At 47.0% G+C, this 15,458-nt stretch overlaps 1 protein-coding gene across 1 annotated transcript in view; it reads left to right on the top strand.

Moving 5' to 3' along the window:
- Positions 1 to 717: 717 nt before the first annotated feature.
- The window catches only part of galnt9 (polypeptide N-acetylgalactosaminyltransferase 9), a 71,683-nt gene continuing 56,942 nt past the window's right edge, over positions 718 to 15,458 (top strand). The window contains exons 1-2 of the mRNA XM_070904336.1: positions 718 to 958; positions 10,723 to 10,903. Coding sequence (XP_070760437.1) covers positions 718 to 958; positions 10,723 to 10,903 — 422 coding nt within the window. The remainder of the gene's footprint in view (positions 959 to 10,722; positions 10,904 to 15,458) is intronic.

The following is a 15,458-nucleotide window of genomic DNA, read 5'->3' as shown; positions in this document are numbered from 1 at the left end:
AGAGAGGGAGCGAGAGAGAGGGAGGGAGAGGGAGAGAGAAACGCCGCCTTGTTTTTGAAGCATGCACATATTTTCCTGGACACAAGCTCCCCGGGCTCGTATGTGCAGAGCTGGAAGGACCGAGCGCACCGCGTCGCCCTTTGAAGGGAGCAGATGTCACGGCGCGGCAGCGGTAGCAGCGGGACGCTTCGGTGAGAGCGGTTATTGCGGCGCGTCCCCCCCGATGAAGATGAACGAGACACGCTGGGGCTGAGGAACTGGCTGACTTATCGCGTTGCGGAGAGGAGAGGAGAGAAGAGGTGTTTTTCTGTTGTTGTTGTGCGGCTGCCTCGGGCTGCCCGGCAGGATGAGCGCCTCCCGCGGCGTCGCTTCGCTTCTCGCTCGTAACATGTACATTCTTCTCGGCTTGTGAAGCCCGTAAAAGCGTCGCTCGCCGGCCGGAGCCGAGCGCCGCGGCCGCCAGCAACCTCCTCCTCCTCCACCCCCCCCCCCAACCCGCACCTCCAGCCTCCATGTGACGGCTGCGATGCCCCGCTAAAGAATTGAGCGCCGCCGCCGCCGCCGCCGCCGCCTGAGCTGTCCGCGGTGCTGAACGCATCCGTCGGGGGTCTTCGCGGGGTTGCAACCTCCTGCGACACGCAGTAAGGTGGCAAAGCGGGCCACCGCACATGGACAGCTGCTGGGCTCGACTGAGTCGGCCGGACAAGATCCTCTTTCATGGCTGTGGCACGCAAAATCAAAACTTTGCTGACCGTCAACATTTTAGTGTTCGTGGGGATTATCCTGTTCTCGGTCTACTGCAGGATCCAGGACCGCTCCGAGGAGCTCATCCAGATAGGGCGTATGTCCGACCAGAGGCTGCGAGCCAGGAATGGCAAAGTTTCCAACTTGGTGGACAGGCAGTCCATTCTCCAGAGGCTGGAGAGGCTGGAGGACGTGGTCTACAACCAGTTGAACGGTAGGACACGGCTTGATTGTTGAGTGTGACTCGCTGGTAAGGAGGTCATCATCGCGATGGGGGGGTAAATCATGACGACACCCAAGAAAACAGACACTTTTACACGATTCATGGCCCAATTGGCCAAAATCTAAAAAGGCGCACAGGCTGCTTTTGCGCCGGGGTGAGACCTGAACCATGACTCATGCGTATTTTCCAGCATCAGCTCTTATGGTAAAGCTGTGAATAACACATGAAACAATGCCAGTCTGCTGTCTCTGAAGCACCAGCCCTGCTTGTTAAGGAGCTAATGAAGCAGGGTGATGCATCACAGTGTGACTTTACTGGGCTGTTACTTTAACAGCCCATCAGACCGTGACACCCCCAACCCATAATTGACTTGTTGTAAACTTCACATAAACTTATGCTCTAAGCGTTGACGTCTGTAGTCCTGCGGAGAACCTCCCCTCAGAAAGAAGGCCTGTCTCTCGGCAGCAGCTCATTTCACTGGAGGCACCGCTGGTGAGACGTATCCGATTTAACAAGCTGTCCGGGCTTTTGAAGGAGAGTCTAATGTAATGGCTCTATAACGGAGTGACAGCCATTAGTCTGTGGTTTGCCGGTTTTGGTCTCGTCAGCAGAGCAGTAATCTTTAAAATCAGGTTACATAGGACTCTGTGCTATTCATGGCCCCGGTTGTCCTGTGGGAGATCCACATAGTCTCAGCTGGTGGTGAAGACACAGGCCGTGGATATTTATTTGATATTACACATCGTACAGATCTGGACACAGTACATGAAACATTCCATGTTTATGTCTCATTATAATGAATGCAAAGATGCATTAGTTCCGTCGGTGTTTGATGACTTTAATGGAGCAAAATCACTTCTTGGGTCCTCAAAAGGCCTTTTTAAAACCACACCAAGAACCATGTCGTACTGAATTACATAAATATATTTACATTCACCAGGCAAAAGTCAGTGGAGAGTCAGTGGGTTAGGGGCTGCGACATACAATCCTGCTCTCAATCGATTTATTCCTTGTTTCTACAGTTTCCCAGAGCCACGTCCTCACATGTCTCGTTTTTGTCCGACCAAAACACAACAAAAGCGTATCCACTATCACATATGGCGAAGGGAAAGCAGCAGATCCTCGCGTTCGTGAGCAAAACCCAGCATCTGATCCTCGCGCAGGGGGTCGATCGGCTCGTTGATCGATAGCAATGGCTCAGAGTTTGCTTAAAGTCAGCCGTTTCAGCTAACTCAAAACACCCGAAACCTGGGAAAGAAAAAAGGGAAACATTCCCTCCGGTGGCGTTTCATCCACAGAAGCTAAAACGTCTTGTTCCCAAGCCAAGTAATGAGAACTGTGCACGGTGGAACGTTACTCCTTGGCAAGGTGTTGGTGATTGATTTCTAATCTATCAGTAAAGTCAATTTCTATTTACTAGCTTACTGTTCTCTCCTGGGGCATTGTCAGTTTATCATCTGTGTAAATTACAGGCTACTAAAGCTCAGGCTGAAGGTGGTGGTGGTGGTGGTGGGGGGGGTGTGAGGGATGGGGTCTGTGTAGGAGGAGGCAGGTTTTGCACCGTCGCCTGTAGAGGTCACAGATATCTTAATACCTCCCCCCCCCGAAAGCTGCTAAAACCCTGAATTCAAGAAGACACAGGGAAGAAATAGAAATATATTTCCCTTTCATTGTTGAAGACACGGCGTCTCCTTCCAACTGCTCGTAAAGATCCAGAAAGAGTGGCTTGACAGTCAGTAGTTAAGGACGTTTCACAGCTTCGTGGCTCCAAAACATTTGCGACTGCGGACTGTTTCTGCATGATCTTATTATGCCCGAGCCACGGCAGCTATTTGAGGGTCACTCTGTCACTTTGAGTTATGCTTGGCGTCTGGCATCCAGCCAACAGGCATTGCCTCTGAAAAAGTACAATGCATCCTCTCAGTCACTCAGCTTTATATAGAGACAGCGCGACCGAGCCGCTTAACCCCGTATAGAAACACACGCCGCGTCTGCAGAATTCTTGAACATACAGACTTTTCCACGTGTTAATTAGAGTAATTGGTAATTGACTTGCTTTTCCCTGAGCGTTGGCTGAAGGGCATCGCCTCCTCTAAGGCTAGATATCCACAGTCAAAAGAGTTGCATTTTGTGTCTTTCCACTTGAAGCAGAGTTGAGTCCAAGTAGCTGGGACACAGCTTGCAGGTCTTTCACGAGCGGAGAGAGAGAGAGAGAGAGTAACAGTCGATTATGGGTTGAAGAAAGGAACGAGCAATGAACTAAGTGCAGAGCTGGCACGGCGTGCCTGCCTTCCAGGTAACATAGGGATACAAGAGAATAAAAGCATCTTGAAGCGACGCGCGAGTCTAAAATCCTGACTCACAAAGCTTCGCGTAGCACGTCGTTCAACAAATTCCAGTTGTTCAGCGTGAGCGGGGCGAATTCAAACGTACAATTTCCCAAACAAACTCAGGCAGGCGCGCGTCTCTCTTTCGACGGCGATCCAAGTCTTGAAATAGAAAAAGGAATCAATCGCAGTTATATAATTTTTCTTTGACAGTGGCAATGTGTACCCGGGAGTGCACGCGGGCTGGGAACGTTCGCTGGCTGTCACAATCCCTCCGTGATTTGTCTTGAGCTCTTTAATGGCATACTTAATCATAGCCTCATATCCCAGGTCACTGCCCCTTTTTCTAAATCGTGCACAGACCACAAATTGCATTCAATGGCCATTGGGAATGACTACGGTGAGAGGAGGACTCGGCGCGCCAATAACTATTACCATGTCCGGCAGCGATATGAAGTAATTGCCCATTCCCTCTGTTGTTTATTGCCTACCAATGGCATGCCGTGGGAGCTGCAAGCAAGGTCCAATTAGATTTGAAGGACATAAACAAGTCGCAAAATTCCTCTTTTACGGTCGTCTGACGGATGGTCGCCACACTCCCAACAAGAAAACAACGAGTCAAGCTTTATCAGCAGCCCGTTCTGCGCGGAAATGAGCAACATGAGGGTTATCGGCGGCGCTGCTCGGCTGTGGGCGCCACCGTCTTCGGCTAATCAGATGAGGGGGGGTTTTAAGCTTATTAACAAGCTTATGAAGCAGCGATTTTGACCTTAAGTACTGCATTAGAACCAGCAAATACCTCCTCACCGGTACTTACCTGCCGAAGCCCCCGTGAGTCTGACTAAATGAACAAATAAGATTAGCTGCCGTTATTTAGAAAGAGATAGAAATGCAGAGCCCCCCCCCCTCGCCCCGCCTCCAAACTCTTCAAATGCTCAGTGTCTCTCTTGCTACAACAACATGTGCAGGTATCCACAGCTTGACAGACCAGCTGCTGCCTAGGCACAGCTATGATTGGATAATCTCCGTTCGGGGGGAGGGGTAAAGCGAACGGTCAATTGCAAGGCTGAGATACGCAAAGACGGGCTAGCACAAAAAATGAAAAGCAATAAATCCGAAGCTACGTCAACTTGGTGATCTTCACTCGGATGGTGTCATTGTTTGGGAGCTCGGCTGTCGTCCCTCAGCTCGTGGTCCCCCCGATGCTCTCGTCATCAGCCATGCACGTCACTCCCCGGCCTTCTCCCCGGTGCGTAGGTGCTGATGGGATGGCAGCCTCACAGGCCCAGCTGCAGCACCAGATATGCTTCTTATCTATAATGCCCAATTATGGCAAAGAAACCAACGCTGTTTATATGCTAAGCCTGCTGGGGCAAAGACTTGACGAGAAATGGGAAATGTCACACACTCTCTCTCTCTTCCACGCACCCGACGCTCTGACTGTATCTTAATGATACACATCACGGCGTGCCCGCGCATTGTTGTGGGGCACGTGTGTAATGGCGGCGGCTGCAGGGACGCCACATCACAGCACGGCGGAGCCTGATGAAATGAAATATATTCCAATAATGATATGGAGATGAGGCTCTGGTCGACAAAACAGTTTCAGAAACAGATAAGAATCAATTCGGCCGCTCAGCCTCGAGGAATCACGATAATGAATTCAGCGGCTAACCTGACAATCAGCAGTCAGCCAGAAACAATAATGGCAATTTCAGATGGAGCAAGCGTTCCTCTTATTTACACTGCTGGCCTGGAGTCATGCAGTGATTACATTACTAACATTTAAGGATGACGTCCGCTGAAAGAGGGACATATAGGCCAGTATGCCAGGCTGGATAATTAATGATGCAAGTGGATTTCCATTGCCTCTCCTCACTTTGATTGTTCGTCCGGCTTTTGTTTTCAAAGAAGCTTTTAAAACCAGTACGTAAGGATGTAGCCATTATCCAGATATGAACACCCGTCATCAGATTGACCTCCAGCCATAATTTGGCTTCCAAAGCAGACAGAAGTTTGCTCCTCCTCATATCTGGACCTCGTAGTCATCAGATTCAGACTTTACTGGTGCAGATTCGCCGAAATATAAACAAATATAGGCAATATATTCAGCTATTTGCTGTGTGGTTAGTCCATAATAATCATAATCAGCTTTTTAGCTGTGCAGGATAAAGCTTGACTGATGTTATTTACACCTCATGATGCAATATTTAAGGCTAGCACTTGTCAAATGACCAAGAAAGCCTCTTTTTGTCTATATCTCACTACTTGTTTTCCATAGATGCTTCAACTTTGTTTTTTGCCGTGACCTCCTCCCATTCTTTTTTTGACCACAGGTTGTTTTTTTTTCGGATTAATTGAGGTGCAAGTCTTAAATATGATGCTATTTTGTGTCAACATCGAAACTCCTGCACATACGAGGAGTTAAGATGGCAGAAAACAACTGGACATAGAAAAGGGAGGTAGAAGATAACTGGCGGCGTTGTGCCTGAATAGATACAGATAGTAGCTTTGCACCCCAATTAATGAATATAACAAATATTGAATTGAAGGTGCTTTCTATTCAGTGTTGACAATATACACAACTGCCGTACTGAAACTATGAATGGGGTCTTTAATGGGTTAAAGACACGAATAAAGCTTGATAACAAATTAGCTCAAAAGGCTAAAGGATGAACTTAATGTCCTGCCTCTGCAGTTTGTGCTGTTTATGCCCAGATGCTCTATATCTGGTGTACTTGCAATGTCATGCAAACTCCCGTAGGGCTTACATTTTTTTTGCAAAAGGACAATCCATTGTTTAGAGATGATTTAGGGGTCTAGCGCTACCGCTTTCCAAATCAGAGCTGTTATCCTCCTGACATGCCTGCTGCTGTCATGAGTGGCAGTGCTCGAATTAATGCAGCTCTTCTCCCAGCTCTCAATATTTCGAAGATTTGTTTTGGCCTTTGAAGGCTTTAAACCTCTCCAGAACAAGTTATTTTTCCTCTCCTTAAAGAGATCACTGAACCCCCCCCCCCACCCTCTCCTCTCCATCAATATTTAGAACTCGGCTGCATCACTTTGGACGTGCACAAATCCACTCTTGCTCTTAAATCATTCATTAAAAATGGGGTCATCTTTGAATCTGAGGCTCCATCTTGTAAAGGCCAAAACAGACACATCCTGAAGGTTGCTGTATCATTTATAGCTGTTACGGGTTTAATGTATCATGTCAGAGGGGGTTTGGACAAAGGGATTGCGAGGACGGAGCGCGGAGACAGATGTACACTCGGGCGCGGTGAGATTCAAATTGGCGCCCGACGTGTTTCAGAGATCCACATCCAGCTGACACTTTGGGTGGGAACGAAGCCTGAGTGGAAGAAGCAGATGTTGGGCCGTAAGTGATGATGAAAGTGCTAATGTGCCGTTTGGAGTGTTAATCTCGCTTTGGAAATAAGCAGTGAAAGAATACTTTGCAGGAAACACATGGATGTTTGAAAGCCGTGCAGCCAAACTCACGTACGATATAATGTTTTAGTCCGTGAGTCTCTCTGCATTTGTAGCTATCCTGGTCACAACACTGCAATGAGAAGCGCGGGCCATTGTCATCTTTTTTTGACCAGAACAGAACAGCCTACTTGGCTGGATGCTTTTATACAAAGTGCCTCCCAGGATCATATGTGCATACATTTTTAACTCAGGCAGCCGCCGTGGGAATAGAGCTCTTAATCCTCGCGCTACCCACAGACGTACGCAGTCCTATTCTTCCTTTCAAGAAATGTGTTAAAAGCTTCTATTTTTGTTTGCAAATAGTCTGTTTTGGGAGGGGGTTGCTGTGTAAAAGAAGCATTTGGGTTTTGCTATTGATGAATTTATGCATATTCAATTTTTTGTATGACTTTCGGCCTTCTCCCAAACACACTTCATAAGAAGAAAAGACAAAAGAGAAAAAACATAAAAGATAAATCAGAGCCAGTCAGAGCAAATTAACAATTCGACTACATCAAATGACTTTTTTTTAATTTATTTATTTTTTATCAGCAGCTACATAAAAACAGAACCCTGCAAAAGATTTACAAAACTTGCAGTTAAAGCTTCCAAATAACATGATCATCAGCAGTGCTGTTTTAGTTTTACAAATGAAAAACTCACTCTTAGAGTCCCTAACCTTATGTTGAAGGGCTACAGACAGACAGACACCAGCGGATCAGATTTTCAGGCCTCTCATCCCATAATGGAATTTCGTTCAATCAGGCAGGAAGTGGAAGGCAGGGGGAAGAGAAGCAAAATAACAAAAGCGAGCAGAAAACAAAGCTGGCGGGCAATTGTCCTGCTTCCAAGACTCATGCAGAGACAGAGAGGCCCTCCAGACTCGAGTCTCCGGCTCTGGAGGGTATCTGTGTTATTGTGTGACATGGCCCGCTATGCCAGATGGCTCGTCCGTGACGTGAACCCCACCCATACTTGTCAAAATGCCACCATGTTGGCTGGTGCAGGGCATGCTAAATCCCTCTCGCGGGAGAAGCCAGTTTGCAACCATTCAGCTCCAATTACAAATCTTCAGTAGCACCCGAGGATTTGAGGCCATCCAAATATGGTGATTACTTCGCAGTTCCTGGTGGGGTGAAGCTGAGAGCTGAGCTCTTCATTGGTATGCGCTGTTTACTTACTGTCTGTGTCCATCTGTTGATATGGAGAACAGACACAGCTCGATTTTTCTGTGGAGGCCACACTGGAAGCTTGGCTCGCATAACAATTATCTGACATTATCCTGCAGTTTCATGGAATTTTAAATAGTCAAACAATAGTCAAGCCGGCAGAGATGGATATGAATAAATCGCACATGCTCGTGTTGAAACAAATTTAAACTTTAGGGATTGTACAAGGTGGGGGGGTGGGTGGGGGTGTGGGGTGCTCTTTAGTTTTTCCATGCCCCAGATTTTTTACTAGTTATGTCAAAAACGTCATAAAGGTTGGTTTTACAATCATGTCTCCGTGTCAGGGCTTTATTTTCAAGTAGCTTGGAGGACCGACATGTCAGTACATGTGGATCTTTGTAAAGAGTGCGTCATCGTCTGCTGATGGGCGAAGTGGAAACATTACGGTGTTGAAGTGTTGAAGTGCGGTGTGTTCCTTTGTTCATTGTCAGTAGTTATTACACTATTCATTGAGTTGCTCTTGGTTCAAATACAGAGAGCAGCTGGAACGCTCAGTAAACAAAACACAAACAAAACATGCATGTGTTATGTTTGCTAATGTGTTGCTATTGAGTTCGCGACATTGTGAGAGGAGGGTGCATTTTTTCTTTTTCCAAGTCCAGGGGATGGTCCAAACCAAATATTAATAACCTTTTTTGCAACATAAGGTTGAGCCCCTCCCCCCACCGCCCCCCAATAATTTCTGTACAGTCCCTTAGAGGTACGAATGCGCCAAGATTTCATCTTTGACACTGCACCCAAAATTTTCTCCATCCCTTTTTGAAGATGCCACTGTCACGGTACCAAAGTGACGGTCTGTTAAATCACAGTAATGAGTCATTTTAATGAGAGCAGAGGGGTATTTTAAGTCTGACACATGCCGAATTCAGTTGTGGTGCTGAATTCGGTTGTGTTAGACCAAAGACATGAAAAGGACTGACCCAGGACTGGCTCCCCATTCACCACTGAGCACACAGATAGGCAATCTGGCTTCTCTTCAGGGTCTCTTTGTGGGATAAGAGGACCTGCATGGAACAACCGTTTTTACAGTTATGTTGCTGCTACACGCTGCTGCTGCTGTAATGCTTCTATAATTAGCCCTATAGAGCCATTACGGGCTGTTGGACTAAAGGCCTCTGTAAAATCAGTGTTTTAGTGTGTTAGATGTGGTTGAAATCACGTTTCAGTCCAATTGATTATGTGTTTATCATTCTGTCTCTGGTCAGAAACAAATGAACCCTTACTGTAGATGCATAGGTGGGTGATATGCATGTGATATTCCAGGCCTTCCCCAAAATGTTGTTCATTTCCTCCATTTCCTCTTTTTTTGTATTATAATTATACAATTACAATTTTCCACAAGTGGGTCAAAACGTCCTATGGAAAGTCATTGGGAAATCTTCCCTTCATCAGTTGCTCACAAGCATCCCCAGACTACATGATTTGATATGGCAATATAAATTTGCATTTGATACATGTAAGAGTTATCTACATTTCCACCTCAGAAAAAATTGTTGCCACTGAATTGACAGCTGTTTTGCATTACATTCACATTTGAATCACACTTGTGTGAAAGAGTGTCAACAAAATACCTGCAGGAAAGCAGCGCGTCCCTCTCTGACATTATGTCAGCCACACACACACAATGGCAGTAAGAAAACGGCAGGGTTAGGAAATGTACCCATCAAGATAACAACACTGGCAGCACAGGGTCCATCATCATGACAATACCACGCTACCACAGGTACAGCTGTTGGTTGAAAACTGTATTTGAACATTTGTGACTATTGGAACGCCATACCAAATATCCTAGGAAACTATTAACTCCAAAGTGTAGGAAGATATACATATACGACAACTCAACATGACACACTTTAAATAGCACTGGCGTGGAAATCAAATGATTAATTTCAGCAAAATTATGAAGAAAGAATATTATTATTATGAACAAAAACCTTTGCATGGAAGGCTATAGGGGATTTGCATGTTCATTTTCACATACTCGTACGGCCGTTGACCATATTAAAATGGAAATGGAAAGAAAGCGCTTGTCATCCGTTCGTTGTTTGCCTAGCAACGCGCGATGCTATGTTGCTAGGCAATGCAGTGGTTGTCGACATTCTCCCATGTGCAGTGAGTTAACAGCAGTCCGCTCTAGGTTCAACTCCTCTGCTCATTCACTCTCCAAGCACAATATGACCGCAAGCCCCCCCCCCCCCCCCCCCCCCACCCCCCTCCACCCATCCCACTGCGCTCCTCAAAGTTTTCAAAAGTTCTGAGCTGAATGCTCTGCGGTCAACTGTGATGACGAGATCGTCAGAAAACAGCGGAGAGGCTCCCGATGTGAGAATAGAAGTCGGCGACGGAGGATCCGCCAGGTGCATGTTAGCCGGACCCGGCATTCGTGCTGTGCACTATAAATTCTCTCTAGCCTTTAGTACAATGTTGGCCCCTTGTATTAGTGTGTCTCTCAGCTTCGGCTCTGCTCACCCGTGTGGGTTTTTTTTACAGCTTTGTCATTGGCAGACAGTGTAATGATGCCCTATGGATGAGTCCCGCTGGGTCTCGGAGCTGCCGTACACCAGTCTCCTCATACGGCAGCAGAATGTCAATCATCTGCCCCCCTCTGCATGGCCTCTCTTCTCACCTGTCCCTCCCTGTACTGTGTGTGTGTGTGTGTGTGTCTGCCTTCACACACGGACACGGACATCTGTGCGATTACTTCTCTGTTGTGTCATTTTCTTGGCAGGTTTGGCGAAGCCCATGGGGCTAGTGGAGGGACCCGGAGGCCTTGGCCAGGGGGGAGCTGCTGCCACTCTGGGAGAGGACAGTCGTGATGCCGAGGGGAAGTACGAGGAGTACGGCTACAACGCTCAGCTCAGCGACCGCATCTCCCTGGACAGGAGTATCCCCGACTACAGGCCTAAAAAGTATGTCCACCTCCTGTTTCTTTTCACTTTCTGTCATGTACATTCTCCTTCCAACTACAGCTCTACACCTGTCCCACCCCCCACCCCCCCGGCAGGGTTGTGTAATGTTAGAAAGACTTGTAAACTTGAAGGTTTGCCAGTTTAATCCCTGCTGCAGTTGATGGGCTCTATTTTTGTAAAGGCACACAATGTACTGCAGGACTTTCTGCCAGGAAACTGGCATTTTCATCAAGCGCACAGTGCTTTTTTCCTCTTCCTCTTCTTCTTTCTGGTATATCTATTGGCATTTTGGTCAATGTCCATGGCATTTACTGTGCCAAAACAGTTGAGTTGCAGTACAAGGTGAGTCAGAAATAATAAGCTTTTTTTTAAATTTTTTTATGCTTTTGCTAATTGATGAAGTGAAGTCTGAGAAGCTTCCTCCCCACAGTTCACCAGCTCTACTTCGGTTTAATGGAGAAATATGAGAACATCTGATATTTATTTCTAAATACGCGCAGCAGCGATGTGAACGGCTGCGATCCAACAAAGACCTGCTTGCCGAGTTTGTTGTGTCCCTCTACAGATGTCAGGGACAGGTTGGTGGATGGATCACTTAAGACTGATACAACATGATACCCAAATTAGCTTTCCACTTTCCAGTTCAAGTCCTCATCCTTTACTCAAGGCTTACGTTGCAAAACAGCGGAACTAGTACCTGCTGTCGGGGTGCTGATGAGATGTATGGGATTGTCATATGGATAAAAAAAATAGGTTTCCCTATTAAACAGAGAAATGCAAATGTCCCCCTTGTAAATTTAATGACTTCCAGCGGGGGACATTCCTGTACACCTGGTGGTTTACGACATTCATTTTGCACTGGCCGCCCCCAGCTTCCCAGCGGCACCTGGCACGTTGTAAACTTGCACCGACCCCAAAATGACATGACTCAGAGCGGTGCATCGCATGAATAAATGAGTCTTTTGCTAAAAAACATAATTCAAATGAGTGCACTTCTGTCGTGTTTGGCGTTCATGTTTACAATGGTGGGCTTTAATTGTTGTTAGCAGATAACATCAGCGTGTTCACTGGCTGACGACTGTGAAGGAAACTGTTTGTGACCCCCTCGGCGTTCAAAAGAGCAGCCTTGAATATCTTAGCATAACATCATAATAATATCATAATATCTTAACCTCTTTAATACCTGATGTTTCTTCAACATTTGAGGGAAACCTTTGCTCGTGCAACACAGTAGGCTGGCTCGCTGCAAGTCTTTATTTAGTCTGTATCTCTCACGACCGTCATTTTTAATTCGAAATGATTTGCATTGGTTACATTTGAGTCACAGTGATGAGGCACTGCTTCGTTGAAACCAAATAGAGGCGAAAGAAGGAAGGAAACGCGCCAAGCTGATTAACAGTTTTCCGAGGACAGTTGCGTTTTGGGTTTCTTCGCCTAAAACGCTCTTACGGTACAAGTAGACAAGCTAGCAGGGCAAAGTAGCCCACAGTACTGACACCTCCAGCTGTCTCCGTCTGTCACGTGACTCTCGCCTTGCACATCGTAGTGGTCCCTCGAGAGTCGTCCTCACTTCCTGTTTCATCTTCTCCGCTCGCCTCTCCTCTTCCGTCAACGCATTAGAGTTGTTTTTTGGCCACAGGGCATCTCGGAGCCTCGGCCATGGGGAGTCCCACAAAAGAAAATGACTTTAGAACGCGCCTAATCCCGACATGAAAGGGCATGAACAAGATGATGGGGATAGCTGAGGAGCTATGCTGTAATGCTGCAATTAAAAGAATCGTGAATTACTTCATTTTCCATGAAAGAGACCCAGTGGACACCCAGCAAGCAGCTTTAATGGTCCTTTTAAAGCACATTTTAGATTTAGAAAGGGAGCTGCGGCTGTGTGATACAGTGAGCGTCGCAGGAGATGGATTGGGGAGGTGGGGCAATCGGGGCTGCCAGTGGCGTTTATTTCACACAGCGTCAAAGAACAATGGCGACAGGCAGAGACACTGGGAGGAAATCTGAAGGCCAAGAGAAGTTTCCGAGGGCTTTAGCGGGGGGATAACAATTCATTTCATCCGCGCTGCTTTGTTCCGAGCTCTTTTTCACACCCAGAAAAATTAGACAAGAGTGGAACGGGGAGGAGGGCAAGTAAAAAAAAATTGCTTGCTAATTAATAAAGTCAGCTGAGAGGGCCTCTGGAATGGCAGGATTTGGGGAAAATTTTTCAAAGAAAAAATTGGGCCGCGAGACAAAAGGGAAGTGAGTGTTGGGGGGGGGGGGGTTTGCTGAAGTGGTTGTTTCCGATTTTAAGCGGCGCTGACTTTGTGACGTGTGTGTGTGGATTTAGGGTGAGTTTCATGGGTTGGGACTAGATTCTGAATGAACGAAACCTATATTGCAACTAGGGGGATTTGCGTTGCGCGAGAACACAACAACCATACGTGAGATCACATAATATAACATAAAACATAAGCATCATGAAAAGCATCATTCCAAGATCCGCGTTCTTCTCGATCTGTGACCAGGTAACAATCCATCACGTGCCAGTTTCTGATACACAGAGTATATTTTGTGCCTGTGCGTACAGGGACATAGTCTCCGAGCACAAGCCTGTGACAGCTATTCAACAGGCACACCGTAAAAAAGACTCGGACAAAAGATTTGTGGTGAAATCACGTGCAGTGAAAAGCGCAAACACAGTTTTCGTCACTTTTTGCGTTTGACGTCACTGAAGCAGCACTTTGCAGAAACATCAAAGCTCTGCGGGTGAAAATGGTAAATGGTAAATGATCTCACTTATATAGCGCCTTTCAACCTTCACGGTTCCCAAAGCGCTTTACAGCTAAGTCTCATTCACCCACTCACTCACACATTCACACACTGATGGCGACCGAGCTGCCATGCAAGGTGCTGGTCTCCATCGGGAGCAGCTTAGGGTTCAGTGTCTTGCTCAAGGACACTTCGACATGACCACTGCGCCACCATGCCGCTCAAAGAGTTGTTCCCAGAAAGAAAATCGAGATGTGTAAAGCAAAAGCACAATGCCGTTAACTGCGGGGACTTTTTGAGGTTGCTTTCACGCCTAACCTGTTTGCTTCCGTTTAAACAAACTCTGGTGCGGACTGAACAAACCGGGCCGAGACCGCCCTAACATGGGAACACGTATGCGCATCGGTGACCTGAGTGTGGGCCCATGACTTCATGTTTACAGATCTTTGTTCATTTGTGAGGAACATGAACTGGACCAGAACTAAAAGGCAACAATGTATGTACCAATGCATTTTTCCCCTTTGGTCTAGATCCAAAGTGAACCAAATCGCAGGCGTGCGCGCACCCTCAGTCTCAGGTCACATGTTTCTGATTTCAAAATTGGACTTCCTGCGGGCAAAAGGTGACTGCAGCACTGCAGGAGCGAGGCCGAATGCGGGAACCAGGCACCTCCTGTCTAATGGGCTTTTAATTGAACAGGAGTCATTGAGCCGAGGACTTTGATGACTACGGGGAAGCAAAGTCCGCTGCTATGACTGAGCGATCGGCACGTCCTAGAGTGTCTCCCTTTTCAAACCTGCCTGTCTGCAGCAAAACCAATTCATAATAATTACAGCCGCAATTGTCTCTCGCACAAAAACCTGTAATCCCCTTTCACCACCTGCCGGCCTGTATTTCTCTTCTGCCCTTCACTTCTGCAAGTGACATTTTTTAACTGAGATACCAAGGGACTTAAGTAGGCTCTGTATTACGGGCGACTCTGAGCCTGCCGTTCGCTGTCCTTGGGAGGCTTAGGTATGATAACAGCTCATTGGGCTGTGGAGAGAAAAACAATAAAAGGCAGGCGAGCTGGTAAGCTCACCGATGCCCCGCAAAGACAAACCAAAAAAGATGTCAGATGTAAGTTGTGTCACGTACAAATAGAAAAAAAATGCAATTTGAGGCATGAGACCTGCCTCTCACCCTACAGTTCTCCTCCTTCTCCGAGAGGATTCTTATTCAATTACTCCCCATCGCAGCTCCGTCTCTGTCGTCACTTTGCTGACGATAGAGATTTTATTTATATTTTGTCAAAATAAAAAAAAGAAACACTATTTTGAAGCACCTGCCTGTGGGAGGGTGATAACCAGGAGGGGAGGCTGAGGAGACGGCCTTACCTCATCTCCTAAGCGTACGATACTGCAGAATGGGATCGTAATGTCTCGGCAGCGCAGGAGCTCCTGCTGCAAATTGTTGCTCTTTCCAGTGTTAGAGTTTATCTCCTGGATGGAAAGGGGATGGGGGGCGGGTGGGGTGGGTGGGTGGTGGTGTAGAGAAATGACAAGGCAAACGATTATCTTTCTGAGAGGAGTGCTCGCGGATTGAAAAGTTGCTTTGGTGTTGGCAGCGCTGCGCGGGTTACGGGAGGTTAATGTGAAATTTCACAGCAAATAAGAGCGGCCAGCGGGGGAAAAAGTCAGAGGGAGCAACCGGGGCTGCAGGCTGGTGAAGAGGAGGAGGAGGAGGAGGAAGGGGGAGGTGTGATAGGAATACATCTTAATCTGGCGGTCTGTTTCTGTCAAAGCTCGTTCCGGGTCAA

This window comes from Enoplosus armatus, chromosome 4 (genome assembly GCF_043641665.1).
Source record: "Enoplosus armatus isolate fEnoArm2 chromosome 4, fEnoArm2.hap1, whole genome shotgun sequence".
Classification (NCBI taxonomy): Eukaryota; Metazoa; Chordata; class Actinopteri; order Centrarchiformes; family Enoplosidae; genus Enoplosus; species Enoplosus armatus.
The sequence above is the reverse complement of the archived record's forward strand: the minus strand, read 5'-3'. Positions and strand labels throughout refer to the sequence as shown.